The sequence below is a fragment of the Calonectris borealis genome, chromosome 15, assembly GCF_964195595.1.
Source record: "Calonectris borealis chromosome 15, bCalBor7.hap1.2, whole genome shotgun sequence".
In the NCBI taxonomy this organism is placed as follows: domain Eukaryota; kingdom Metazoa; phylum Chordata; class Aves; order Procellariiformes; family Procellariidae; genus Calonectris; species Calonectris borealis.
The window spans coordinates 9,687,749-9,714,787 of record NC_134326.1 but is presented as its reverse complement, the minus strand read 5'-3'; the positions used below and the strand labels follow the sequence as shown (position 1 = coordinate 9,714,787).

The 27,039-nt window shown below is 38.6% G+C and overlaps 1 protein-coding gene across 2 annotated transcripts in view; it reads right to left on the bottom strand.

The window, feature by feature from the left end:
• GABRB2 (gamma-aminobutyric acid type A receptor subunit beta2) overlaps positions 1–26,506 on the bottom strand; it is a 158,025-nt gene extending 131,519 nt beyond the window's left edge. Inside the window, exons 1-4 of one of the 2 annotated variants that reach the window (XM_075164130.1) lie at positions 26,072–26,506; positions 24,986–25,218; positions 24,770–24,861; positions 23,678–23,745 (exon numbers count right to left, since the gene is read on the bottom strand). In XM_075164130.1, coding sequence (XP_075020231.1) covers positions 23,678–23,745; positions 24,770–24,861; positions 24,986–25,062 — 237 coding nt within the window. In that variant the 5' untranslated portion in view covers positions 25,063–25,218; positions 26,072–26,506. The remainder of the gene's footprint in view (positions 1–23,677; positions 23,746–24,769; positions 24,862–24,985; positions 25,219–26,071) is intronic. The other variant, XM_075164129.1, reaches the window with a different exon arrangement.
• Positions 26,507–27,039: the final 533 nt, after the last annotated feature.

The window sequence follows — 27,039 nt, the reverse complement described above, 5'->3', positions numbered from 1 at the left end:
GATGCAGGTAAAGTCATTAAGAGTTTCTCACCCCGTTGACTGTGTGAGGAAGAAAGAGGGATACAGAAAAGAGGGAAGTAAAAGCAAAAAAAAAAAAAAAAAGCTTCTTTATTGCTACTGAGATGAAAAATTGGTTTACTTTTATCTGAGGCTTTGGATTTGTAACTATTGCTATTCAATGCATCTTAATACCTCCAAAAACATTGAAGAAGCATATTGATTACTCTAAAATTTGTCACCTAAGTGTTCCTCCAGACAAGCAGCAACTTAATCCGCCTGAAATTTGACATGAGAGAAGAAATAGCATTACAGTGAGAAGAATGAAAATAGTTGCACAAAAATGCATTCCTTTCTCAGCAAATACGGAAAGACCAGAGCTAACACTGCCAAACTACCCAGCTTTGGGCTAGGCAAAAAAAATTACTTTCACACATCCAAAAATAAATATTATGAAATATAAAACTATCATAGACGTTAAGAAAAAGAAAACAAATGGTAGATAAGCTTGTATAAATCGCCCATCATAGATTTCACTTCTGTGACATCATTAAAATGCCAAATCTTTTAACACAAATTTGACATAGTTGTGTTCTTCCTCTACTTCAGGAACTCTGGAGAAATTACTATTCTCTTCATCTCTAATAATTCTTTGTTCTTTTTCAAAAAGACTCCATCAAATATCTTTTTCTTCTTGTTCAAGTACTCTTCTTTTGTTTCATACCTCCTGAAGTGCCTCTCTGTACAGATCAACTTATTTCTACGTAGTCACTGGGAATCTTATGGCAAGGTGACTTGCATTCGTTACCTCCTAGCATCTAGTAATCTAGTATCTCTTTGCATCCCTGCTGCTATTTCTAATGACTGCATTTAAATGTTTCTGTGTAGATTTAAACACCTTAATATTACAAGTTTAATTGTAATATATAACAATAGCTCTGGAAATAAATCTACTTGTAATTAACTAACTGCTTTATCCATACAGTTAATACAGTCATGCCTTTTCCTGAAGACCACTTGCCTCAGATTCTTAGTCTGAGAGCAATAACTGCACAAATGATATTGCCTTTGATTAGCACTCAAAAGCTCTGGCAAATTAAAGCCCCAATAGGTTTGGCACTGACAAACACATAACAAAAGAATGGTCTCTGCCTCAAAAACTCAGTTGAAGATTACACCGTTCAACTGTTCAGAGTTGCCAAAGCTGCATCTTCACAAAGACTTTCATCTCAAACAACAGAAATACTGCTCTTTTCACTACAGCTGCTTTCTCTGCTGAACAAAATCATCAGTTCTGGCTGACTCCCCATATGCCACCTCTTTGCACTCTCTCCCTCATGTTGTGGTCCTCAGGTAAGCACCTATCTGTATCTTCTAAAACAGGTCCTGCTTCCTCATTCAAATTACTTCTTTAAACAGACTTCTTCGGTGCCATTTTGCACTTTTTAGCATTGACCAGGTGACTTTCTACTTACTGTAGTGCATCTGAATTAAAAAGTAAACTCACAGGCAGGAATGCGTGCAATTACATGCAAAACAGAATGCTCCAGAAATGACTGTTTCCCCTCAGTAGAAAGTAGAGATATTTTACATTTTAAAATCAACATTTTGTCTTTGTCTCAACATGCAGTTTATGCAACAAGGTTCAGAACATGGCAGGTAGACAAGAGAATAACATGCTTCAAAAGAAGAACCCCCAACCCTCAAGCTCTGTGTGGTTCTGACACACAGATACCTACCCATTAAAGACACTTCAAACTCATCTGCTTCTGAGAAGAACCTTGCAAATTTGAAAACACACATGCTCATGAAATCACAACTCTCATCTCTCATCAGAATATCCTTAACAATCTATCTATGCAAAGGTGTGAGGAGCAATGAGTACGAAACGGGGAAGATGCAGGAAAGCAAAACAGAAGCACCTGCAAATAGAAGGAGGCAGTCAGCAGGTAACAGGCCTATATAGAAGAGTGGGGTAGCAAAGGCAGGTGAGCTGCAGAAGAAGCCTAAGTCAAAAGCTTAAAGCAAAGAGCCAACTCTCTGTTTTTCAGAAAGGTTGGCTAAGCGGTAGCAAGAACAAATGGAGAACCAGAACCTTGCTTTAGAGTACACCCAAATTACACATTCTTCATACTCTGCCAAAAAAGACTTCGTTCCTCCTATATACCTCCCAATTTATAAACAAGACATACAGCCAGAGAGGAAAAGGTGGAATTTCCCAAACAGGCAAGAGCTCCACATTCAACACTGAAAAAAAATCCTCACCCCCAAAATTTCCAAATAAAATAAAACACGAGAACAGAAAGGTAACACAGTTGATGTGGTCAGTAAGACCAATTATTAATACATAGAGCAAATAGATTGCAAACTGACTGAGATCGGTCTCTTTACTCTCATCACATGATGAATCAGTTACACATTGCTCACAGCAAGAAAATGATGTTACTAATTTTAGTTTATTTTGTTCAACTTCATTCACTTCTTTAGCTCTTAGTTCACTTGACTTACTGACTGTCATAAAAAGTAAAAGCAGAATTAAGAAACAAAGCACTTTTCTGACTACTAAACATCAGCTAAGTAACACTGACAATTGACATAAAAGATAATGGCTGCTGCTTTAAAATGACTATTTCTTAGTTTTTAGACTCGTCTGTTTTCATTCTTATTTCTAGGAAAATATTTGCGTTGAAATATTATGAAAATGAAGTGTGGAAATAAATACAAGATTTTCTATCCTGAAGACTATTTATGAAATGGAACCAGTCGACACTGATGCTGAGAAGTGGATTATGGTATGCAGCTGTGGTCTAGAGGAACTGTCCATTACTAAGAGTCTGCTGTTCTTATGTGAGCCACTTCAATTAGAGAGATTTTTAATTTTTTTTTAAAAAAGCTTTAAATCCAAAAGGCAATTATTGGGATACTGAAGCTTTCTTGAACCTCCCTTTTTCATATAATTAAGGTCCTTTTAAATGACAGTGATTTTTAATTGCATTGCAAATGCTAGTTTGAATTGTATGCCCAAAAATTGAGCTTTTCAGGTGAATCACTGAACAACAACAAAAAAGTACGCCTTTAAGATAATCCTACAGAAGTAAGGCTCAACCACTACCCTTAACTTGTAACATTTTTAAGCAACAACTTAACCATCATTTGTTGACCTAGATACTTGGCTTGCACTCCAGATGTTCTCACACACTTTGCTGCTGGATTTGCTTTCTTACAGGCAGCATGAACTCCATCAAAATTCTCAAAGCACTGGATAGTCACAGGAATACAGAAGTGTTTTTCACATTCTTGCTTAATGGTCTTATGCTACATTTTTTTTTCACTGTTTTTGTTCAGTAATAAAAGTTTGGGAAGTGTTAATGAAAAAAGATAAAACAAGCTGTTAAGAAAAACGGGTTAACAGTACCTGGAGAAATTGCTAACAAATAATTATTTATTAGTAGTACTTAGCACATCATCCCTTCTTCTGTGAACTAGAGAACGCTCACAGTAGCCTCTAACCTAAGTGCTACTACCACTACTGTTTTACCTAACAAAACATGTATTATGCTACTGATTCCCTCTGTGCTACAGACAGCCTAGAGCCAGGACAGAAGTTCATAATTAGACATTTAAAGTTAACTAGACCACTCATTTAATCTGTCATTCAAACTACAAAGGATTAACAGCAGGAATATGGCTAAAGGAAACCAGGTTCAGCTCCTATATTCAAAGGAAATTCTTTTTTTTTTTACAGAACTGAGAGGAACCCCACAACAGTGCTGAGATCCTCCAATACATGATGCACTAAAATCACCCTTCACAGATTATCTTGTTGGATCAGAGGATTGCACGCTGTATTCTAGCCATATTTCCTTCTTTCTAGGCCACACACTGACATCCTTCTAAAGGAAAGTTTAGAAAGATGCAAGAGGAAAACTGATAGCATAAACAGTGTGTATTTGATAAAAACACTATCAAACTTTACTTACATAGAACAGATAGAAATGCGTGCATTAGAAGTGTCATAAATGGAAAAGGCAGCACTTACCCGGAGTTGGTACTCAATGATATTTTAGAGTGGTTACTTCCAAATACACAAACATTCTAGCTCAATTACCACTATATGGATGTCACTAGTAAAGGCAGTCACTGCAGAAGTTATTTCAAATCTTTTAAATAATCAACAAGTCAAATTTTATGGATAAACACACATAGAGATAAAGGTCTAATATATACTGTCTGAAGACTGTTATAGCTGACAATTTGACACCTGAATGAAAAATCTTAAGTTTTAATCAAAAAAGGGGCCTATGCATCCAGACTGCGCAGCCTCCAGAGAAAGCTGCTAAGTGCCAACAGATGCCTAAAGAGGAAGGCATTAACAGTCTTGAGCTTTTGTAAGTCAAACCATCTCTACTGTAGCATTATTTACTATAAAGAACATACAGGTTCATAAGGAAATGTTTCCCATCATTACAAATACTACAATTACCTCCAGAAAAATACTTGGGTTTTAAAAAAAAAAAAAAAAAAACAAACCAAAACCAAACCAACAACACACACCAACACACACCACAAAACAAAACAAAAAAAAACAAACAAGAAAACAACAAAAGTAACAACAAAAACAAAGCTTCCTCCCAATGCTTAACAATAAGTCACGTGAAGTCACCTGCTGCTATTGCCACACCTTAATTCAGAAAAGAAAATGTATAGGTAAGATGGACTATAAAAAAAAAAATCAAACAGAAAAAACACCATACAAATATAAAGGAATGCAGAGACATAACAGCAATGCAGGGAGGACCGGGCAAAGAAAAGAGATCATACTGAGGATTTAGTGTGTCACTGTCAGGCAGATGGATTCCTGCGAGAACTGCAGCCCACAGTTTTGGTTTGCAATGTAACGACAGTATAATCTTTTCTTGTAGAAGAGATGAATACTGAATAGTATACCTATAAAATCTTAGTGATGGTAACTCAAGGAATGCCACTTTTAAATGGTTGCCCTTCTATGAATATCTTTGCAGGTCTGAACGATGAGAAAGGTTTGATTTTGGATGGGGGTCTCAGCAACCTAATCTAGTTGAAGATGTCCCTGCCCACATCAGGGGGATTGGACTAGATGACCTGTAAAGGTGCCTTCCAACCCAAACTATTCTATGATTATGATTTATCACTACAAGTAAACACACGAAGGCAACAAACCAAAGAAAGGACAGAAAAAATATGAGTATGAAGAAGAACATTAGCAACATTAGAGAGAAGATGAAATGCTGGTTACTTTATTTTGCTTATGTCACTTTACAACACTATTTTCATAAAGGCAATAATTATGGAAAACTAATACTGCTGATATACTGGAACAATTGGCTTACCTGAGTTCCACCTGTTCACTTTAAACCTCTTTCCCTTCTGCTACTCTGGTTCACCTTTAGAGAAATCATTACCCTTTTCCTATTAGACAATGCTTTAGGCTGAAAACAGAGGAAATTAAAATCTCCGAGGAAGGTGAATAATTACTACTCTCTAAAATCCAGGTCTTAAAAAAACATTTTGAAAGTGCCTCCACAGTTGGATGCGTATAAACAGGAGACAAGCACAATCATTAGTCTCATAAAACCTCTATGCTGTAGCACATTAAGAACTCTGTCTTTGCTTAAAAGGGTATTTCCTTATGAAGAATTATTTTCATTTTTGCCAGGTTATGTTCACTTATAAAATAAATGACTAATATGATATTTTATTTCTCTAGACATATTAATGCTGATGGCTTCAGGAACCAGACTGCTGTTGAGTTATCTTTAGAAAACACAAGGGAAAACAGTCCAAGATAGCAATTCTTTTCTGCTGGTGAAGACTTCGTTTGAGACAGAAGCAGTATGGCAACTGTTCTTACCTTCATGAATAAAGATCTATGTAAATTCCAGATGTGAATTAGCAATCAACATTTTTAGAAGAAAAAAATATTTGTTATTGTTAATTCTTGTAACTTAAGTGCTGAAGGAAGGGAAAATTTTCTAAAGTCAGTAATAATGGTATGCAACCACGAAATTGAAGTCTCATTTATAATGTAGCCACTTGTGTAAAATGCTGTGTCAGAGGTGTACAGAGGTGATACAGCAAACAGCACCATTGTTCCCCATCACTTAAAAGATATATAAGTAGCATCTTGAGAGCCCAGGCACAAGGGATAGCGGAGTTCCACCACCAGAGAAAAGTCTGCTCTCACATAAGCTTACTACTACCAGATGATTAACATAGTCATGTTGCTAAAAGTCTAACAAAGAAGCTAATTCAGCCTTCCATAAAATAGGATTGGTAACAGTTTGGCAGGATTGAGAGGCCTTCCTGAAACCCATGTTTTACCAATATTTTTAAAGTTTTCATCATATGTTAAGATAACGATAAGCAACAATTGCCATCATATAAAAAAAAAAAGGCAACAGATATTACAGTTAATGCCCATTCACAGTTAAAGTAATTACTTAGCTTCATTCTCTCTCCAATTCTTTCTTGTAAGTAGATGTAAGGGTAAAATGAAAGGAAACAAAAAGCCACTGTCCTCTCCCACCTTAGCCAGCTGTAGAAGGTCAACCAGTATTTAGTATTCCAGATTTGAAATTGGGAAACAACAAATTACTATAACATTGGTCTAACTCAAGAGAGAGTTCCAAGGTTTAACTGCACGTTCAAGTTCATAAAGAATGACCTTTGAGGTCTTCAGATAGAGAGAATTAATCAAAACCTTAATTCCCTATCACACCATTCATTTAAGTCTCACGTTCTCTTAATATCAGGAGTATAACTGCACAAGCAGAGAGAAAGAAAAAAGAAATCTAACACACACCAATAAAACTCTGCCCATAAAATGTAGCAACTCCAGCCGTTTTACTTTTGTAAGTCATAGACTTACCCATGTTCTAAGGTTACTGGAAAATAAGTGATTTTTCTGGACTCGTTGTTGGTTTTGTTTGCTTTTAAATACAGAAACACAATCCAAGTGGGATAAAACTTGGCCCCTCTAGCGGTAGAGGTTTCTACAGTGGATAGTTTGTAAGTTTGCACTACACTACTACCGGTTCTGGAAACCCTCTCTTCACCAGTGAGCAGCAGAAGTAAAGTTTGTCATAAAACACTGCATTTAGTGACACTCACGCAATGTTTCTCTTGCTTTTTGTAGAAGCTTTTATACACATTTTAAAATGAATCTTTTGGAGAGCCTTTCAGATAGCAGGGGAGCTAGACTGTTGGTTACCACTTTGAGACAAAAATTGCAGTTCCTCTCCTTCAAGCACAAGATCTTTGTCCTTATTACAACAGGGTCATTACAAAGGCTGGTAGCTGCTACTGCAAAATAAACAGCAACTGTAGCACTACATACCCCACGATTTGGGAGCTCTTATTATACCACGTGTGAAGAAATTCATGATACTGTCAAACAAAAATTAAAAGCTGAAGTCAACTTCTACATAAACGGCATTAAATCCTAATTCAAATTTAAGCATTCTTTCTGTCTAGATAGTCATGGATGATTTAACTTCAAATATCTCCACCTAGAGACCACCCTAGTTCAATCAAAATCCCAATCAAGTTTTCCAACAGCCAACAAAAAAAAACGGAGATAAGTATTTTGTTTGTCCAGAATAATAACAAATAGCAAATTTAAAACTAAACTGATTTTTGCCTAGAAATGTACAGAAGAGCTGCGATAGCGTGCTTGTTCTGCTGATAATATGTGATATAGTTAATACAAATAATTTTTCTCCCATTGCTATTCATATCCTGCCAGTGATTTCCACATACAACTGGAACATTTTTTTTTCTTTAAGAGATTTGTTATGTTGTGCCACCAAGATCAAGTTGTCACCCCAAAATCAACACCTTTCTCCCTTTTACCTTGGAAGAAACTCTTTCAAGCTTCACTGACCTCTCAAGGAATAATTTTTTCACCTTGCAGTTCCAAGAGACTACACGGTGTAAGTTCAGTAATCTTGAGAATTTTTATTTTTGGTGCAAATGATAACTTGCGTGAGTGCTTGCCTGCAATGGTGGCAGTAACATACTTCTGTTTTTTCAAGGAACTTCCTACATCAAGTCACCACAAAGGCAGTAAATGACAAGGGTTGACTAAAACTTCCCATGCCAAGTAAATTGTATCATAGCTTTTTGTTTCCCCAAAGAAAGGTTGCTTTTCCATCTTCCCACTTGGCCTCCAGTGTACCTGGCCACTGTTCAATTTAGCACACTCAATTATTTAAAGCACCAGTTGTATCTAGTTTCACAAACGGCTATACTGTTATATATTCTAAATGTAATACTTTGCAGCAAGGTAAACTTTCCAAAAACAATACCAATCATATATGAAAAAAGTCTGTGAAATATGATGACTATAATCAAAGTACTTCTTAAACAAGTCCTTAACTCAGGAATTGTGAATTTTAAATATATTAATTACTTTATTTTATATTTGCTACTCATGAGTCAGCTTTGATCTGCTAAAATAACATACAAAAGACATTCTTTCCCCTCTCAAGATTTTTATTTCTGTGTTATAAACAAAATGCTTCTTTTGTTAGTATTTAAAAATGACATTAAGATGACACAGCAAAGTGGTGTGGGTGAGAATGTGTGGGAAGCTGATCAGAAGCACAACGAACTTCTTGCATGTTCAGAGAACAGCTGATGCCTCAAGGGAAATTTGGAAAAAATATTCTGCATAGAAACAATTCTGCCTATATATCCCATTTTATCTTTCTCTCCTAAGGTTCTTTATAACTGAGAATATTTGCTGGAAAACAGATTTTCTCTCTTGGTCGTTGTCTAATCTGCCACTTACAACTCAAGACATAATCCTGTTTATGACATTACCATTAGTTACAACAGAAAACTCCCCCACCTCCTCGCTATATTCAATTTTGCAGACTGAAGCCAGGATGATCAAAAGGACACTGTTCAGCAAAACACTTACAAGCTTAACTTCTAGCACATGCTTATGTCTTAAAGGATACATGTCCTCAGCAAATGAAGATGTGAGGACAGAACATACAGAATTTCTTTTTCTATCTTGGTAAGCGCTCAGGTTGTCATTATTGCTGCAGTCAGTGTCAGCTAGGTTAAGGCCGATGGTCATACATTTACACACCACAAATTCAACTTCACATTTTTTGTTTGTAAACATGCTTACACTCGTTGAACCATTGATGCTCAACCATTTTACTGTATCAGCCAGAACAAACATAACAGACCCAGGAAACTGAATGAATGGGAACTGTTACACACACATACAAAGGGAAGAGAGAAAAACAAGCACTGCAGAGTCAGGCAAACTGACAGAAATCAACGAACAAACACTAAGAACAAGATGAAACGGTGAAGAAATAGATCAGCTATGATGAGGAGAGGTTTGCACTTCAGCTCATGTTCAATACAAAGAAGTCCATGAATGCATTTCAGCTTTCATACATGCATTATTTGTGTGCCTGTATTATCCAACATTGTTGTGGTCAAACTGCAAGTAAAAAATATGACAGGAAAATTCATGAAGGGCATAAAAGTCACAAGGGCTGACTTTATCCCAGGAGACTACCCCTCTCTAGATTCATTCTATAATCAGTAAGAAAAAAGGGCTGTTTTCAAAATGCAGAATAGGCTCCCAGACATGCTGCCTGCAATAATGTGGACCCAACCTAAACTAGAGACTGAGGAGGGGAAAAGGAACAGATTATGTTACAGCTTACCATCCTACAGTAAAAGGATACAGTAGCATCTGAAAACAGTCAAGGGGGGGAAGCTTACAACTGGACTATTGCACAAGGAAAAAGAAATATTTTTAAAGGCCACAATTCTCAAGAAAATGTCATGTCTCTTCACGCAAAAGAGGGGGCACACTGGAAGAGTAGCATATGCCAATTAAAATAAAATCTCAGATGTACCTTTTTAAGCCAAATTTAAATAAGCTTTCAGTTATACAGCGGGCATTACAAAGCAAATGAATGTTTCAAATTCAAAACCAACTATATGTTTCACAGATTTGATATTACTGACAATTCAAGAGCAGATTGATGATTCTGTTAAGGGTGCTTTAACATAACGTGAAAGTTGTGATTAAGAAGTGGTATATTTAAAATAGAACTACGTATTTTTCTCTTTAAAGATCCACAAGACCTATATCAAGTAAAACTGTATTAAAATACAGAAATCCTGATTTACAAAACCCTGTCCATAACCTACCTTCACTTATCTTTCTCAGTTAAGCTTTCACTTATCTCTTACTTAAAAAAGGAAGGTGAGGGAAAATTCAAGTCCATATTCTACCTAGGTAGCCCAAACAACAGCAGTAACAGGATATGGTTTCTCCTATTACAAAATGACATATTATATATCCACCTTTACCAAAGAAGCTAGTCACACAGTCATATACACTGGCATTCTCTTCTATATCTTTGAAATCACACAAGTTCTTCAAGCCTACAAATATATATAGATATATATACACACTACTTTATCTCTTCTCTATTTTGAGTTTGGAAGATGCATCGATATATCAACGTTCAGAACAAACATAATTAAAAGCTACTTATTGTATTCATCCTCTATTAATTTCTTGCTTCTTTTACTTCCATGGCCTCTGAAACTTCATCCAGAATTGAGTGATCAAGGAGAGATGACCATGGGATTGAAGAGACCTTATTTTTCCATAGTACCTGATAGCACATTGTTGTTAATTTTCAGACTTAACTCTGGATCCTGGGACAAATGACAGGAACCATTATTTAACTTTACCTTCCATTCCAAAAGGTTAAACTATTGCGGTTTGTTACTTGTCTTGATGACCATTCAGTTATTTGGAGTAAGTTCTAAAAGGAACTGGGACAATTGCTTCCTTTCGCTATCACCTCATTGGTTTCCAGTTTCCTAGTGTGGCAGTCTACATCCCAGGGCTGAAAATTTCAAAGCCAACATGTTCTTCTCTTCTGCCTCCCTGAACTCACAGATGTGCCTGCTTAGTTCTTAACCCCTTTTCTGTCTTTTCTTTTGTATAAACAGACATTGTTCTTCCATTTGTTATCCTTCTCACAGACCTTGTGCACAGAACAGTGCAATTTGCTGTTCCTCACCCACCTTAGGATTCCTGGAGAGAACCCTCCTCAAAAGGAAAGCTTGTCTTAACAATATTAGCAGTAAAAGACTCACAGATCTAATAACCATGGGCTTTATTTGGAGAACGAGGACAGAAAAGGTCCTGATTATTACCACTTTCTGCAAAGTAGGTTCAGCGTTTGGCACAAAAGATAAATGTATGTGAAGATCTCCCTGATACTACGCTTACATCTTTCCCCAAGAAGACACTGATCTTAAAAATCAGTAGATGGAAAGCTGCGTTCAAAAACATTCTCAACAATTCCAAAACACAGGCCCAGTGAGTAATAGCAAAAATAAGTACTCCCTGTTAAGTGACTTCTGCTACACTAATGAACAGCGACCCCAAGATTTACCAGTTCACAGCTTCTAACCAGGGTAGTCAAAGATTGTTTTCGTCTGGTAGGTTTTTTTTTTAAAAAAAAAAAAAAGTGCAAATCAGTCCTTATCTAGCTAATTCTCCAACAGAGCTTCCCTGAACATGCCAATTTAGCCCCTAAATCCTGCTTCTTGCACAGCAGGAAGGCAGAATGCCTTCATAGACAACAATCAGAATTTGCCTCCATGCTTCATTCTATATGAGCAGTATTTTGGAAATACTCAACAGGAGAAATAGGGAGAAACAAAGGGGTTCACCACATGGGACAGAAGGGGCTGCTTGATGGAAATGACACAAAAGTGGTGCCTCAGAATTTTTTGTCCACTTCCCTTTTCTATTATGCTTCTGCGATGCATCGAGTGAAAAAAAAAATAAAAAGCCACAAAATACTAATTTGTTATATCTTTAATAAAACATTTATAAATGACTCATCGAAAGATTTCAGTGAGCCTTAAAGAAGATCCTTGACCTTCCACAATACTCTTAATAGTAGTTTAAACCTTCTGCCTTTCGCAAGCATTGGGATCTATTTCTATGCTTCTTCGTCAATGACTATATCATACAAGTCAATCATCTTTTACAGAACATTTTTTCCTCCATGTTTTAATGCTTTTTTCTATAGTATTGTGTTTCTTCAAAAACTAAACACAGACAGACCAACCATCTCTCTTGGCAAGTCAATTTGAGTAATTTACTTCTCTCCCAAGCAGGACAAAACATTTAAAAACTAAGGTTAATCTTGCATTTTAAAGATATCTTAGATACATCTGAATCAATTGACATGAACAAAGACTTTCAAGGTTTGTGATTACAATTTGTGTTTATTTGTGGGTTAAACTAATTCACATAATTTACTTTCTTTCACAAGTCTGATAAGTTGCCTGCTGTTAATTCACAATGATTATACCTCATTCTCTCTACAATCTCAGATTTTACCAGAGTGCATCCTTTAAATATTTGGTTATGACTTCACCTAGGATTCTATTTTGTTGGTAGAACTGATGTTGTGTTATGCTTACCAAATACAAGTGAGCGTAAACCACTAGAACCACTCATGTTTAAAGCCATTTTATTATTCTGTAAAAATAAGGAGCCATGAAGTGATGCTTCTAAATAACCAGAGCACGTGTATTTTTAAAAGTTTATTGGAGAAGAATATTCTTGCAGAAGATGATTGGTAAAATCAGTAGGTATTTAACAATGCAACCACCATATTCATGGTATTTGCCCAATAAGCACCAAAATCACTTGACTGTAGCACAGACATATGCTGGAAATCATGTGCTAGAGGTCTCAAATACATACTGAAAATAAGGCTGAAATTCTAAGGTATATTTTATTTATATATTAATAACATATGCAAATCGCTAAATTTATGTGGTCTTCCCTAATGTACTGACCACAGTGTCTGGTAAAGGTACTAGACTGAAACAACATTCAGCCCTCAATAGTTAAAAAAAAAAAAATTAAAAACAAAAATCAGTTAAACTATAATCTGAAAGAAAAGAGAAGAATCACTTTTAGGAGCGAAATTACTCTCTCCCATTTCAAGCCACAGTTTAGGCTCTCTATTGTCAAACAAATGACTCCTAGGCCATATCTGGCAATCCAATACAATCACACAGAAACACAGCTAAACACTATTACCTTGATGATGCAGCACATAAAAACTTAAAGACTTGAGTCCCTCTAGGTTCATGGAGCAAAATAATTTCTTATACATTACCACATGACTATATGTACCACCATAACTAAATCAATCAATTTAATACATGTAAATACTGCCATTTAACTGCTGGAATTACTTTTGCTCTTACTGCTTTCGTACAGCTCGCATACCTGAATATCACAACTATCAGAAATGTAAAACAAAGTTTGTTTTCATAAACTAGCATAAAACTTCATGCTGCTATACTATAGGACCAGACCTACTTCCATATTCCTCTCACGTCCCCTTGTTAAAGATTTTGCCTTTCTACCTTCTCAAACCAAGCTTTCCTCCTTGTCACCTGCTTTCTAACCAGGCCCAAGGAAATAAAAGCCAGCAATTAGAGAGATGTGATCTTGCTGTACGTCTACACAAAGTCTGTGGTGTTTTTTTTTTTTAAATGGCTATTGTTACCTAAGCTTAACTGTAGTTTTCCTTACCTTAAAGATAATTTAAAAGTTAAGGAAAGGTTAAGGCATACGTTTTTGAAGCAGAAAGATTTTGAGGCAAAATCAAAATTTAAGGTAAAAATCTGAGTCATACAAAAATAATTCAATTTGGCTATTCTGTTGATATGTTACAACACTATTTTCCTGATTTGCCCATCAGATATACAGAATTATTTTTCAGTTTGTGGAAAACAGTCTGATTTCAAGCTTGAGTAAGCAGTCTGCCATTTATCATCTAAGCCATAAAACACCATTAATTTATGTACTAACAGTGCATTAATAGTATTAATCTATAAAAAATTATTTAATATTCAGTTCCTCACTACCTAAGACAGTGGAATGCAGACATTGGCTCACCCCTTTATTTCACAATTAAGGCTACCCAAACACAGTTCCTTCCCATTTAAGATATTCAAAATAAACAGAAATCTTTGTTTAGAATGCTAACTGTAATGAAGTCATGCATTTATGATGTGGAACACCTGCTATGCATTTCTCACTCCTTCTTTTTCTCCCAAGGTAGAATCAACTAGACCTATAACCTTTCCAATGAAATCATAGTGGTTCTTTAAGAGTAACATCAATCATCAATTTCAGCCCTCCAGTATTTGTACTACTAAAAGTTTTGGCTAATATTTGACCTGAATCTTGATGCTGTGGTTTCAACACATTACTTCTTGCATTACATCCTGCAGTTCTGAATAGCAAATTTCAAAGTGGCAGAGGTAGACACAGGCTCCACACCAGCCAAACACCACAGTGACATGTTTCTTTTGACAGCAAATGGTCCTCAAGCACAGAGCTCTGAGAAACAACTTTCAAAAGCCAAACGATTTTACTACCGAGTTACAAATAGTCACAAGCATACAGGGATTCACTTTTAAGATGGTGAATAAGAGTCGTGGTGATGATGTCATTCGTCAAGAAAGGCACAGCAGAGTATGGACAGAAAATGCAAAATAAAAACCAAACCCCAAGAGCTGTGGTATCTTATTAGACAGAACCTGAGAAAAGTAGAAATATTAATATGTCTCCAGCTAAATAATATTTTGATTGCTAACACCTACAAAGATAAAAAGGTTGTGTATATTGCAGTCAATATATTATTTAACTATAATGATATGATATCCAGTTTTAAAAAAAATTATGCTTTTTCCAATATAATTTGCTAATGGATACTGAAAGAAATAAATGCAAACTATTTAAGATTACAAAAGAAAAAAGAACAATGGTTTTACCTGCCACCAGTGCTACATGCTCCATTTGAAAATGTTGTTGGATACGAATTACTTAATGAAAAACACATATGCACATTCTTTGTTTTCAAAAAGTTTAACTCAAGAGATAACTGTTTTTGTAAAGAAGTCTTTCATATTATACGGAACTTAAATTGTTTCCTCATAAAACTGATTAAACCAAAACCTTTTCACATACAAGAGCAGCATTTTTGATTGAAATCTCTCATTCTTAATCTCTACTAAATAATTGCTGCCTTCATGCTTTAACAAAACTGTTATCTAGTCAGCATATTATTGTAGCATAGATGTCTATCTCTAAAATGTCAAATGCCGTATCAAAAGTTCATACATCATTGTGTTCTCAAAAAGCCAATTCAATTAAAAAGTTAATCAAAATTTAATTTTACACTTAAGACTTCGCATTACCATCTACCTTACCCAAGATGATTTTATGATTCAGAACAAAAAGGTTCATTTTTATTCATTTAACTCAAAGTAAAAAAGGATGCCAGAAAGATATTGATATAAACTGATGCCTTCCATTTATCAACAGGCAAAGTTTGGCCCTGGCAAGAACCACATGAGCCTCCTAATGCTGCCTCACCAATGCATTTGGTTACAGCACAGACTCAAGACTAAGAGTAGAAAAGGACACTTTTCCTATGATTAGACTCATCAGCTTTTAAATACCTTTAAATCAAAGCTTCCAGGAAGGTGCTATGACTTTCTGGCCAATAAAAACTACCAAGTACATCTGTTCACTTCAAAGGAGCACCTATTGCACAGCAATGATTTTGGAGACTGCTACCCTGTCCCCTCTCACACTTAATGTCTGAGACATTATAGGAGCCACCTTGTATTGCATTTCAAGTCATTTAAGTACCCACAAATCTTCTGTGAAAACAGGGCAGAAATAGCCTCAGTGGAAAAATCAGCATCAGATTTACACCTTTTAAGACTTCCAAAACAAGTCTCATGTGGGACTTGTGCTCACAAAAGTATTCTGCAAAACCTATGCACAGAGGTGGGTACTTTTAACTGCATTTTTGAATGCAGCCAGTTAACTAGAATTATTATGGATTTCTCTGTAAGTGGTCACTTGTGTCACATAATAGTAGATCAATGAAAACTGTATTCAATTCTAGGCATTTAGACTAACAAGAATGATTATAATTAAGGGTCTCCTGGCATTTCCATTACAAATCTATTTTTCGGGGACTTATACATCACCTACAATAATATATTTTTGACTGAAACTTGATACGAAAGGTCTCAGCAATGCTTAAGTCAGTAAACATTCCTACACCTTTTAAAAGTCTTCTTTCAAAATAGAAGAAAGTAATTAATTTTGCAAGTCATTTTTCTATCTACTTAGGTTGTTAAGCATTTTATCCTGAGCAACCTAAGGTGGCATATGCTACAAGATATGAAGTATTTACCTACTTATTTGCAAAACTCATACAAAACAGACACATGCAGTAAATGTGATTCCAAGTCTGGGAGAATCTTTGCATTGATTAGCTAATCTGAAAATACTTAGCTAGACAATTTTCATGCAAAGATCTTCGTAAGCAAAACTTATAAAGTGACAGCACTGCTACTTCACAACATGGCCTTTCCTCAGGTAAGACTATAACTGTAAACATGCCCACTATACCGCTATTCCTACAAGGCTTGTGTTTTACTAGCCATTATATATCCATTGTACATAGCATTGCTGTCAAGAAATGTGAGCAGGGTGGGAATCCCTTAGAAGCATATTAAAAGTAATCACAATAAAGCACAAAGGCTACTTCTGTCCTGTTTATCTTTTTGTCCAACCACAGTATGGCTACAATTTTCATGTAATTATGCACATTCATTTATTTTTTTAATTTATAGATTGCATCCACCCATAGTAGCCAATTTTTCAATATTAATAACTCAAGACATTTGACTTAAATTTCTTAACTCTAAAGACAAACAAGACGCTATCTTCCATTACTTGAAAGAGGCATTTCAAAAATTACCTCATGGATGAGCGCCCTTCTTTGAAATGAAGGGAGTAAATCTTGCTAACCTGATTCATACATGCACTCGCAGACACCTACAGCATTAACCACTAAAAGCCTACAAGGAATCTGGATTACTTCTAGAAAAATAAAAGAACTATTACTATGCAAGACCGTACTTCAACACGGTTGAATACTAAAGGCTCTACTATAAACCTTGCAGAGGGCTGCATAGGATACGAAGATTAAAAAAAGGGAGGGAGGAATAATAAGGATTTAGTCATGGTGCACTGACAGACTTTAAAGTCACTAAGAAGCACGAATATGACCATTGGAACAGCTTAAAATTGTAACAAGCTTGTAGAACACAACATAAAAATCTTTCATTCTACTACATGGCTCATCTATAAAGATTTTATGTGATTTTCAATAGAGAGGTTATGAAATAAAGTAGCCTATAGTAGGAGCTAACAAAGTACACTTCATGTTCATTCCCATGCTTTAGCACCAAGACACTGCCCATAAAACATATTAAAGATAAATATATCTTTTCTTCCATGGCAGGAGCCAAATTACTTAAATTTTTATAGGTCAAGGCTTTCTAAAAACAAGAAGGCAATAATTATTAATTCAGTTGTACAAATCACCTCCAAGGCAATCTCTTCAAATTACTGACAACCATCCCCTGGTCTGCCAAAGTGACTGATCACTTCGAAAAAATCACCACCACCAATGAAACAAGAAGATTTTCTACTGATTAAAGTTTTGCAACACTGTAGCACACCCAAAGTGAATCCAATTAACAAACCATTTATATTGACCTTAAAAAGAAACAAGTATTGTCATGCTTCTAGATATATATAATATAGATACACATAATATATTCTTGCTTCTGAATTAGCTTATAAAAGTAGTTACAAACTCACTACATTCCTGCATATATGTTCTAGAGAAATCATTTCATACTGTGGCTACATATATTCTACCAAAACCAAGATGAAAACTTCAGTCCACATGTAGCATACCAATAGGAACACTCGCTTTGGTCCCCAAGAATAAACTTGAACACGGTAGCTCTTATTTATTTTTACATACCTTAAAGCCAAGAAAGGAAAACGCATGAATTAGAGACACTAGAGACATTAGTAACAAGAAATCCATACTAATGTAATTTACTCCAGTTTGAAAATAAAGGTCTTGTGACATTATCCCAGACAATAACTGAAGGAACAGGTGAAAGGGGGCTTTCAGTTAAAAAAGTTCTCACTTCTAAAATATACATCACCTGCTCTGCATTCACAGGAATCTCTGTAGATACTTCAATATGAGTCAGTAGTGTACAAGCACAATAATTTGGTGAGAGCCAAATTCAAACTGTCCACTGAGAAATGCAATTTTGTGTGAAGAAGCACATGCATCTGTGACACAGAGGAAATAATAAAACCAACGGCCTCTAGCAGCAGGAAGTATTTAGGATTAAGAAAGCAACACCTTCCCAATATTTCTAATATTTCCCTTTCAACACATTTTCAGCCCTGTCTTCTGCTTATTCTCTCTATGGATCATGTACAGCAACATGTACAACTAGAATGGATCAACAAAAGAAGATATTGCTGACAGGAACCATTTTCCTCACCTCTTTCTGTACCAGTGTATATAGGGCACTTTTTCCTGTTTTACGATTTTCTTTCTCTTCATTTTTCTTTACCAGGACTTTTCCCCTGAGTTTTCGGGTTTGGAACAGCTCCACCCTATTTCCTTACCACTTAACCCCCATTTCTTTTTATATCACAAGCCATGTCTTCCCTTTTCACACATAAAGACAATTCCTGCTACTTGAGAGGTAGCCACACAGCTCCCGTTGTTTTCATAATCTAAACCTATGTCTCTTGAGCTTTGTTAATGTCCCCTACTGAAAATAACTCCAGAAAACATGAGAGATTTTAAGAAAACCAGTAGTGGGTCTCTATTATCAAAAGCAACTAAAAGTCAGAGGTTTATCAGCAAATTACAGCTGTGCCTGTACTTTTTTAGACTGAGAATATTCTGATCTACGAGTATTATACTTATTATTTTATGCAATTTTGGCATATCTCAAATATAGAAGTGAAATATAATATTAAAAAAGCTTCTGTTTTGGGGTTTGTGGGTTTTTTTTAGACCTTTGAAGTTATTAGGTTCTGTTGTGTAAAACTTGGCATACACTAATAAGCAAACCTTTCCCTGATAGATGGTAACAGCTCCTTTGTTTCTCCAACTCCCACTTGATGGAAGGATTATGCACTCAATCAACCGTAATGGCTCCCACTAAGACAAACCAATCTATTGTATCTATTTATCTCCACGTACGCATACTGAGTCCACATGCCAAAATCTGTACAATGATAAGCAAGCAAATACTTTAAATTAAATAAACTATTCAGATCCCTTTCTGCAGAGCCCCAATGACCCACAGTATGAATAGTTATATTTAATTAAATATACAACCCCTTACCTCAAAGAGTGTATATTTCCTGGGTTAAAAAAAACAAAAACAAAACCAAAAAAACACCATAAACAAAAAAACCACAAACAAACCAAACATATCCATGGAGCATTTCTCTCTCTTTTCAAGACATCCTGTACTAGAATTCCATAATAGCCACAGACCAAGAAAGGGGAAGACAGAAAAGGGAAAAGAAAAAAAAAAAAAAAAGGAAAGAAAAGAAAAGAAAACATTGACCTATTTAACAGGGAATAGGCCAAGACATTGCAAACCACCACATGACTGACATTATCCATAGAAATCCTCCTGTCTTATCTAGAGACATCAAATGCCCAACATGTTATACAGAATCTTCAGCTGTGTCTAGGGAAGAAAATTTATGTCTGTACTTCTTAATGAACCTATACCAATTTTTTAAAACAGTTTATGAGAGAACTGTTGAGACGAAAGGGAAGAAAATCAGAATGGAGAACAGTCTTAGTTGCTGTGTCTTCAAGGGGTCTACTCCAATAATTAACTAAGGAGATGAAAATGTGGAAATGCGACATCCCAGTTACCACTGGTTATTTAAAAAAAAATTTTAAAAAAAAGAAAAAAGAGACGATTAAGCTCTCTGGAGGTATTATTTTTACAATGAGTGATTAGTATTAAGGAAGAGGAAGCTAAGAAGAAAATTCAAGTACAGTAAGAAACACCTGCAAACTATCTTGAGAACATTGCATTAGACTCACTGCAATACAGCTAATCTTATGTATGATCAAATTCAATAGCCCAGGAAAACCATCTGAGTAGCTTTCACACCTCTACATGTTTGTTTTCCATTGTTACTGACTAAGAGAAACCTTAAGAACATCTATAGTATAACTAGCATAAAGCATACACTCAACAATTCTGCAGGACCTGGTCCAGAGAGGTGAGTGGAATTAGCCATAATCATTATTGTACTGCATAAAATCATTACCTGATGTATATTATTTCTTTGCAAAATACAAAAACATTAGTCCAAATACTCATGACAGTTGTCAACAACCACATATGCCTGAAGCTTTCACTTTTCTTACGTGCATTCAGTGCATTCCCCAAAGTTGGAAAGAATTACGTTCAAAGTACCAGTACTTAGAAACCATTTCTGAAAACTAAAATATATGCCAGTTTAAGTTTCTGACTACAATGTTAAGGTTAAACAGCTTACAGTGTCAACTCTGTTGCATATGAGAAATATTTGGAAGGCAGCTGTAAAGCCTGTTATACTATGAGTTTGTTATTATGTGAAGTATTTATCATCCCTTTAGGAATTCAAAGTCAACAATAATATTTGTAAACATCCTAAACACCCATTTACTTTCTATAACAGCAACTCTAAATTCTTCTGTTCAACAAAGTAAAAACTTTATGGTTTACTTCATGAAACTGGAGACAAGCCTTCTGCATGCAGAGCGGCACAAATGCGTACGGTAGATGGAATGTGTCAAGACTGGAAAAGAAATGTAAGGACGATAATTTTAAAGTAAGTTAACATTGGAATTAACAGAAATGATCTCAAACTAAATAACTATGACTGTTTAGCCTTCCTCCCAAAGCAAAATTTTGATCCCATTAATGTTAATACACAATCCCAGGCAATGATTTGCCTTTATCTCAAGTCAGTGGTGTTTGCCATGACTACAGGAAAAACAACAGCAAGCCCATGGCTCAGAAAATAGGTCCATAAATCCAAAAGATTATTTCTGTTTCTCATTATCTCAGAAGGGTTTGCATCAGCTAGCATTCAATGGTACTTCTCCTGGTTTCTACCCCAAATTCTGGTGACTTTGCAAGGAAAAAGTTAAGGCCTTGTGTACTAAATATTTTGTTGTCTGCTTGCATGTGTCACTTTTCATTTATTTCAGGTGTATCAGGGTATATTAGTACTTGTTATGCTATACAGATCATTGTAAAATGAACTGTTACATGTTACAGTTAAGCAGATTAAAAAAATAATTTTGGTTTGGAATCTCTTCTGAAACTGTAATTGAAAAAAATTATGTAAAATGAATGCCTGGTTTTAAGAAATAGGTAGCTTCTTAGAGTAAAATAAGCCCAGAGCTTAAATGTTTTAGGCAAATAGTGTGGGACAAAACTGCCTATACATTTCCTGCCTGCTCCCCCCCAGAGTTCTGCAGATAGTCTGAAAAGACTTTTCTCACAAGGGTCAAACATTTCATTATAGAAACACAATAAACTGACTATAGAATACTAAAAATAATACTCAGTTTTATAGTTAGTCTGCAAGTATCAGATCACAGTATTCTGATATACCATCACCTTTAATTGGAGACCAAATTCCTAGAAATCATTGAAAGAAGTAAAGAAAAGAAGATTCACAATAATCTTCATAATCTTTTCTTTTCACAGGAAAAGAAAACATTTGGCACTACCTTCCAGTTTTTAAGAGAAGCGAGGATATAACACTGACCTAGTAGATCACAGTTCCATCAAGAAAACCCTCATCATTCCCACACTGCTCATGGCTGTCTAAGAAATAACTCTGTACGTCCATCTCTCTCCCACCCATAGTTCTTTCTTTTAATGAAAAGCAAATGGTTTAAAATACAATGCAATTTTCTTTCTTTGCACTTAAAGCTCCTGAAGGTTGAATACTAAATTACAAGTTCAGTGAAACAAAGTTTGGAAGCCCATTTTAGCACTTAGAAATATTTCACAAGTAATGTTGCTCAAGGTGAAATTATTCAGAGTTTTCCTGGTCTCTTGAAAAAGAGCAGTATCACCAAGACCTCCCAGTCTCACAGTACAACCACCAGTAATGTCATCCTCAAATTAGGCCAAGGGCTATATTTTACATTTTGAAAAAACTTCTGTACAACCAGTTTTGGCAAGTGTTTGGCAGTTTTGGCAAGTGTTTGCCAATTTGTTCAGTGCCAAGAACAAATTCTAAGAACCCAAACATGCCACTGAGAAATTAAACAAAATATTTCAGTAGTAGAATGATATTAACACAACTGATAACTTTCAAAATATTATTTTCAAATGCATCATTACAGCTACAGCAGTATCCCTAAAATCACATTTGTATTTAGAAAGATGTTTCCTTACAACTTCTTCAAGAATAATGGAAAGTTTGTTTCAAACAATAAACTTCTATCACTAGTAACAAATATTTCACAAAACCACATTTATTTTGTATCAGTTGCTGCTACCATGCTCCAGTGTTGTTATTTTGTCCTTCTTGTAGAAACCCTTAAGAGTATTAGGCCAAATTCTGTGTCCTTAACCAAGTAAGATGTAAGTTAAGATAAAGACTTCAAAACTTGATCCCAAACATTTTCAAATAAGAAAAGTAAGTGTCAGAAAACTTTAGTCTAAACCAAGAACAGCTTCTTCTAGAGTATGAATCTGACACTTCTCCAATTTTCTCCACACTTCATTAGTCTCCCAGGTAATGAAAGTGAAACATAGAAAGTATTGAGTTATTACGCTATTAACATTCAGCTTTTGAGCACAGTCAGTTCAAACTATTTAGATTGGAGAGACAAATGTCTTGAAAAATTAAACTTGTAAAATCATTGACTCAGTCATGACCAGCCAAAATAGTGTCAGGCTACAAAAGAAATGGGTAAGCTTTGGCTCTACATAGAAGTAAATACCGCTTTTTTTTTTTTAATCGAAAGTGCAGTGCTAAGACAAACCAGCAAATTACTTTTTTAATATCACAAAACAAAATTAAACCAAGGAAGGCGTAAAAACAGGTTAGCCATTAAAACCTCGACTTCGTTTCCCCACGGACCCGAAGAGCTGGGGCGGGCGGGGACCCCGCTGCATGCCCGCCCAGGCGGGGCGAGGCGCGGCCCCGCGGGCCAGGTGCGCGGGAGCGGCCCCCTCCGCGCGGCGCCCCGCGGAGCGGCAGCGCGGCCAGGTAGCGGCGGGGTGCCGTGCGGGCGCGCGGCCGGCAGGGGGCGCCGTTGCTCGCGGCAAGGTGACGCGGCGCGGCCGCGCGGGCGGGCAGCGCCTCGGGAGCGCTGCCGCAGGAACCGGCCTCGCGGCCGGCGCTGTCGCCCGGGGGCTCCCGCCTCCCCCGACTGCATCGCTGGGGGGGTAAACACGACCCTCCTCCCGCCCCCGCCCCCTCCCCCCAGCCGACCCTCGAGGAGGCGGCATGCTCCGCCCCGGCGGCGCTCCGGGGCAGGAGGCCGTGCCGGGTCCCCGCACGCCCGGGGGCACCGCTCCGCCTTGGCAGGGGCGGGGGAAGCGACAGACACCCCGTCAGAGAGCAACCAGCCCCAAACCCCTAAATACTCACCATATTGACTTCTGAGACCATATCTATACTGGCAATGTCTATGTTCATGCCAACAGCCACTGGGGGACCTGCAAACCAACGAGATGGTCCGCAATGTGATCTCTAAGAACTTAACTCGTTCTTACCAGAGTTAGTAGGACTAAGACAGCGTAGAAATGAAACGACGTTTAAACAAAACCAGAAAGTCAGGAGGAAGGCAAAAAGTGTTCCTCACACCTTCCCTCCCCCGCCCTCCCAAAAGCTGGTTCCCACCCATCCGCGGGGAACGCGCGCTTGCACCGGATTCACCCTGTGCGCCCCCCGCCAGCGGCAGCGGTGTTTTATGTAACACGCGTTAACACGCGTGTGAACGGCGGGGCTCTCCGCGCTCCGCCGACGGATGCGCATCTGGAGAGACCAGGGCGGTCAGCGGCTCGGGGCCAGCTGCGGTGTGGGGGTGCGGGGGCTCCCCCGCCCGCGACACCGGCAAGCGCGGCACCGGCAAGCGCGGCTCCGGCGCTGGCCTCCGCGGCCGCGACCCGGCTCGTCACCCTCAGCCCTGCGCTTTGGCGGAAGGGGCAGCCCAGGGGCCGGCGGCCAGTGAGCCCCCGAAGTGCGGGGGGGGGGGAAGGGAAGGGGATACCCACAGCGAACACGTCCGAAATAAACAAACTAGTTCGAAGTAGGAGCACGCAGGGGGTTAAATGACATTTTTTGTAACAGTTAACAGCACATCGTGTACTCAAAAATAGTAACTGTGATCACAGGCACATTAGGCTGAGAGGAACAAACGTTGGGTAAACTTAAGAGATTTGCATCTCGATAAAACCAGTTAAACAAGGGTTTAATTACAGGTTAATAAAGTATCAGGACACACACAAAATGAGGGACCGATTACAAATATGCAAGAGATTTAAGTGATCGCATTAAGAGCATCCTGTGCTAAGAAAATTGAGTAACAATGGGCTTAACTTTGGATCAGCTTGAGAAAATGGCAACACCCCCCCACCCCCCCCCCAAGCAACAGCACCCACAACACGTTTAAAAACCACACACACCAACGACACACAGCACGGGTATGTAATCTATCTTATTCAAAAGCAGTCAAATTACCTCCAAAATCTGGCCTCAAGCGAATGTCATAGCCCTTCAGCAGTCTATCCACGGTCTCTTTTACCAGTGACATATTACTAGGGTCATTGACACTAAAGAAGAAAAAGAATAATACCACATTATTTCTTATTTCTCAGACCCAGGGTGTACATTCCTCTCAGCAGCAGCATGCAGTGCAATTCGAAGTAAAGCAAAAGAGGTATCTTCATCACTTACCTCTGTGCACACACCACGGCTATTATTAAAGGGAATGACCAAATCCCAAAGTAACCCTTTTTCCGGACTCTCAGCATCCCTTTAGCTTTTGATATAATTTAAGGTTTCAGTGAAGAGAAGAAGAGATCCAACTTATTCTGGCCAGTGCAGTAATTCTAATGTGAAGCGCATGCGCACGGCGTACCACAACATCAAAAGGAGCAGTGGTTGCTGCTGGAGATGGAGCAAATTTCCTTGCCAAAAAAAAAAAAAAAATTAAAGGGGAAGAAGGAAATGCATTATTTTTTTAAAAAAAAAAGTCATCCACAGGAGGATCGAGTATATTTTTTTTGTCCTTTTTGTTAGTATAGAATATAAATCACAGCAAGGAGAGAAGTTTTAGGAGTTGTAGGGTACAGCGGCTTTGCAACCTAGTTTAAAAGGGGGGGGGGGGGGGCGGAGGCTGGACGGACTGGGATTAGGCAGAGGGGGAATAGGTTAAAAAGGGGAATGCACAGCGTACGTATGGTGCCAGGGGAAGCTGGGGGGGAAGGGGGTAGCTTAACTTTTTGGTCCCTGGAAAGAACCGCCTGAAGCGAGGCGAGGTGCGGGCAAAGGAGCCGGAGCTTGCAACGGGGGCGGGCGAGGAGGGGAGATGGGCGCCTACAGTATTTCTCACGGAGGGAAAAAAAAAAAAAAAAAAAACACCAAAAAAAAAAAACGATGACGAATAGTTTCTTGTAAAAGGGGATTAGGCTGTTTCCTGCCTTATTGTGCTGCCAGGCGCTGTTCAGCGGACAGAGGCACTGGGGACGGAGAGGGTCTCCGGCTGCCGCCGCCGGCTCCCACCGGTCATTTTCTGGTGCTTGAGGGGCGGGCGCGGAGCCCCCGCAGCCCCACTCCCCCCCCACCCCACGCCGGGCCCACCGGCGCATTTTCCATATATCTACCGATGTTTAACCCAGGGATGCAACTTCCTCAGGTAGAGCCAAGTGGGGCCACGGGGCTGGGGGAGGGGGGGAGGAAGGGAAGAAAAACAACACCCTGAAAGGCAGTCAAGCTTTTAGTGACCGTCCAGACCCGGTGCACGTTCATAAGCCCACTTACCTTCGTGGGTGAAACACCCGAGCTCTTCAAATGCAGCGTGTGATTCAATTAATGCCTCGGAAGAAACCGGAGACGAGCGGAAAGCTGATTTAGGAATGCTTTGATTGACATTTAAATCCTGAGCAGAAAAAAAGAGATAGAAAGGAGAGAGACAAGGAAAAAAAACCACAAAACCCCGAAAATCAACAAACACCGGAGTTAAATTATTCCTTGCAAATCTGCCTTGTGCTCGTAGCTCCTTTTACACCTCCACCTCCTCCTCACGCACACACCCGCTCGGCCCCGCGGATCTGTGCTGCTTCACCGAGCGGATCTGGGCGTGCAGACGTCTTCGGCCGGCCCGGGCTGCGCGGGGAACGGATTGGGAACACTTGGGGCGTCAATTAACAAAAGAAATATTTAACTCGCTGCAGGAGGGTGGAGGAGGGAAGAAGAGGGGAGAGAAAAAAAAAAAAAAAAAAAAAAGAAGAAGAAGGGGTGGGGGGAGGGACAAGGGTGAGGGTGTTGCACAGAGAGCGAGGCGGGCTGGAGACCCGACACAGGTCCCGCACGCACAGGGCTGAGGCGCTCCGGAGCGCCCTGCCCTGCCCTGCCCCGCCACCCCCGGGCCGGGCCACCGCCTCCTGCCGCCGTGTACTTCGCGGAAAGCGGAGGTAGCCGCCTCTCCCGGCCGGGCCCGGGGATGCCGCCGCTGTGCACGGCCCCGAGCCCACACGCAGACGCGCCCCGGCCCAGGAGCAGGAGCAGCCGGGAGGGGTGCAGGGCCGGGGGTGGCTGCCCGGAGAGGAGGAGGCGGCGGTTCCCCGGGAAGGAGGAGGGAGGAAGGGCTGAGGTGGGGGCGGACAGGGAGGTGGTGGGATGAAGCCTCACCTGGGGGAGCGACGGGGCAGAGCGGGGCGCTGCCCCCGAGAGACGGCAGGGCTGCTAAAAAAATAAACAGCAAACCCGTAAAACAGCCGGCAGCCCCG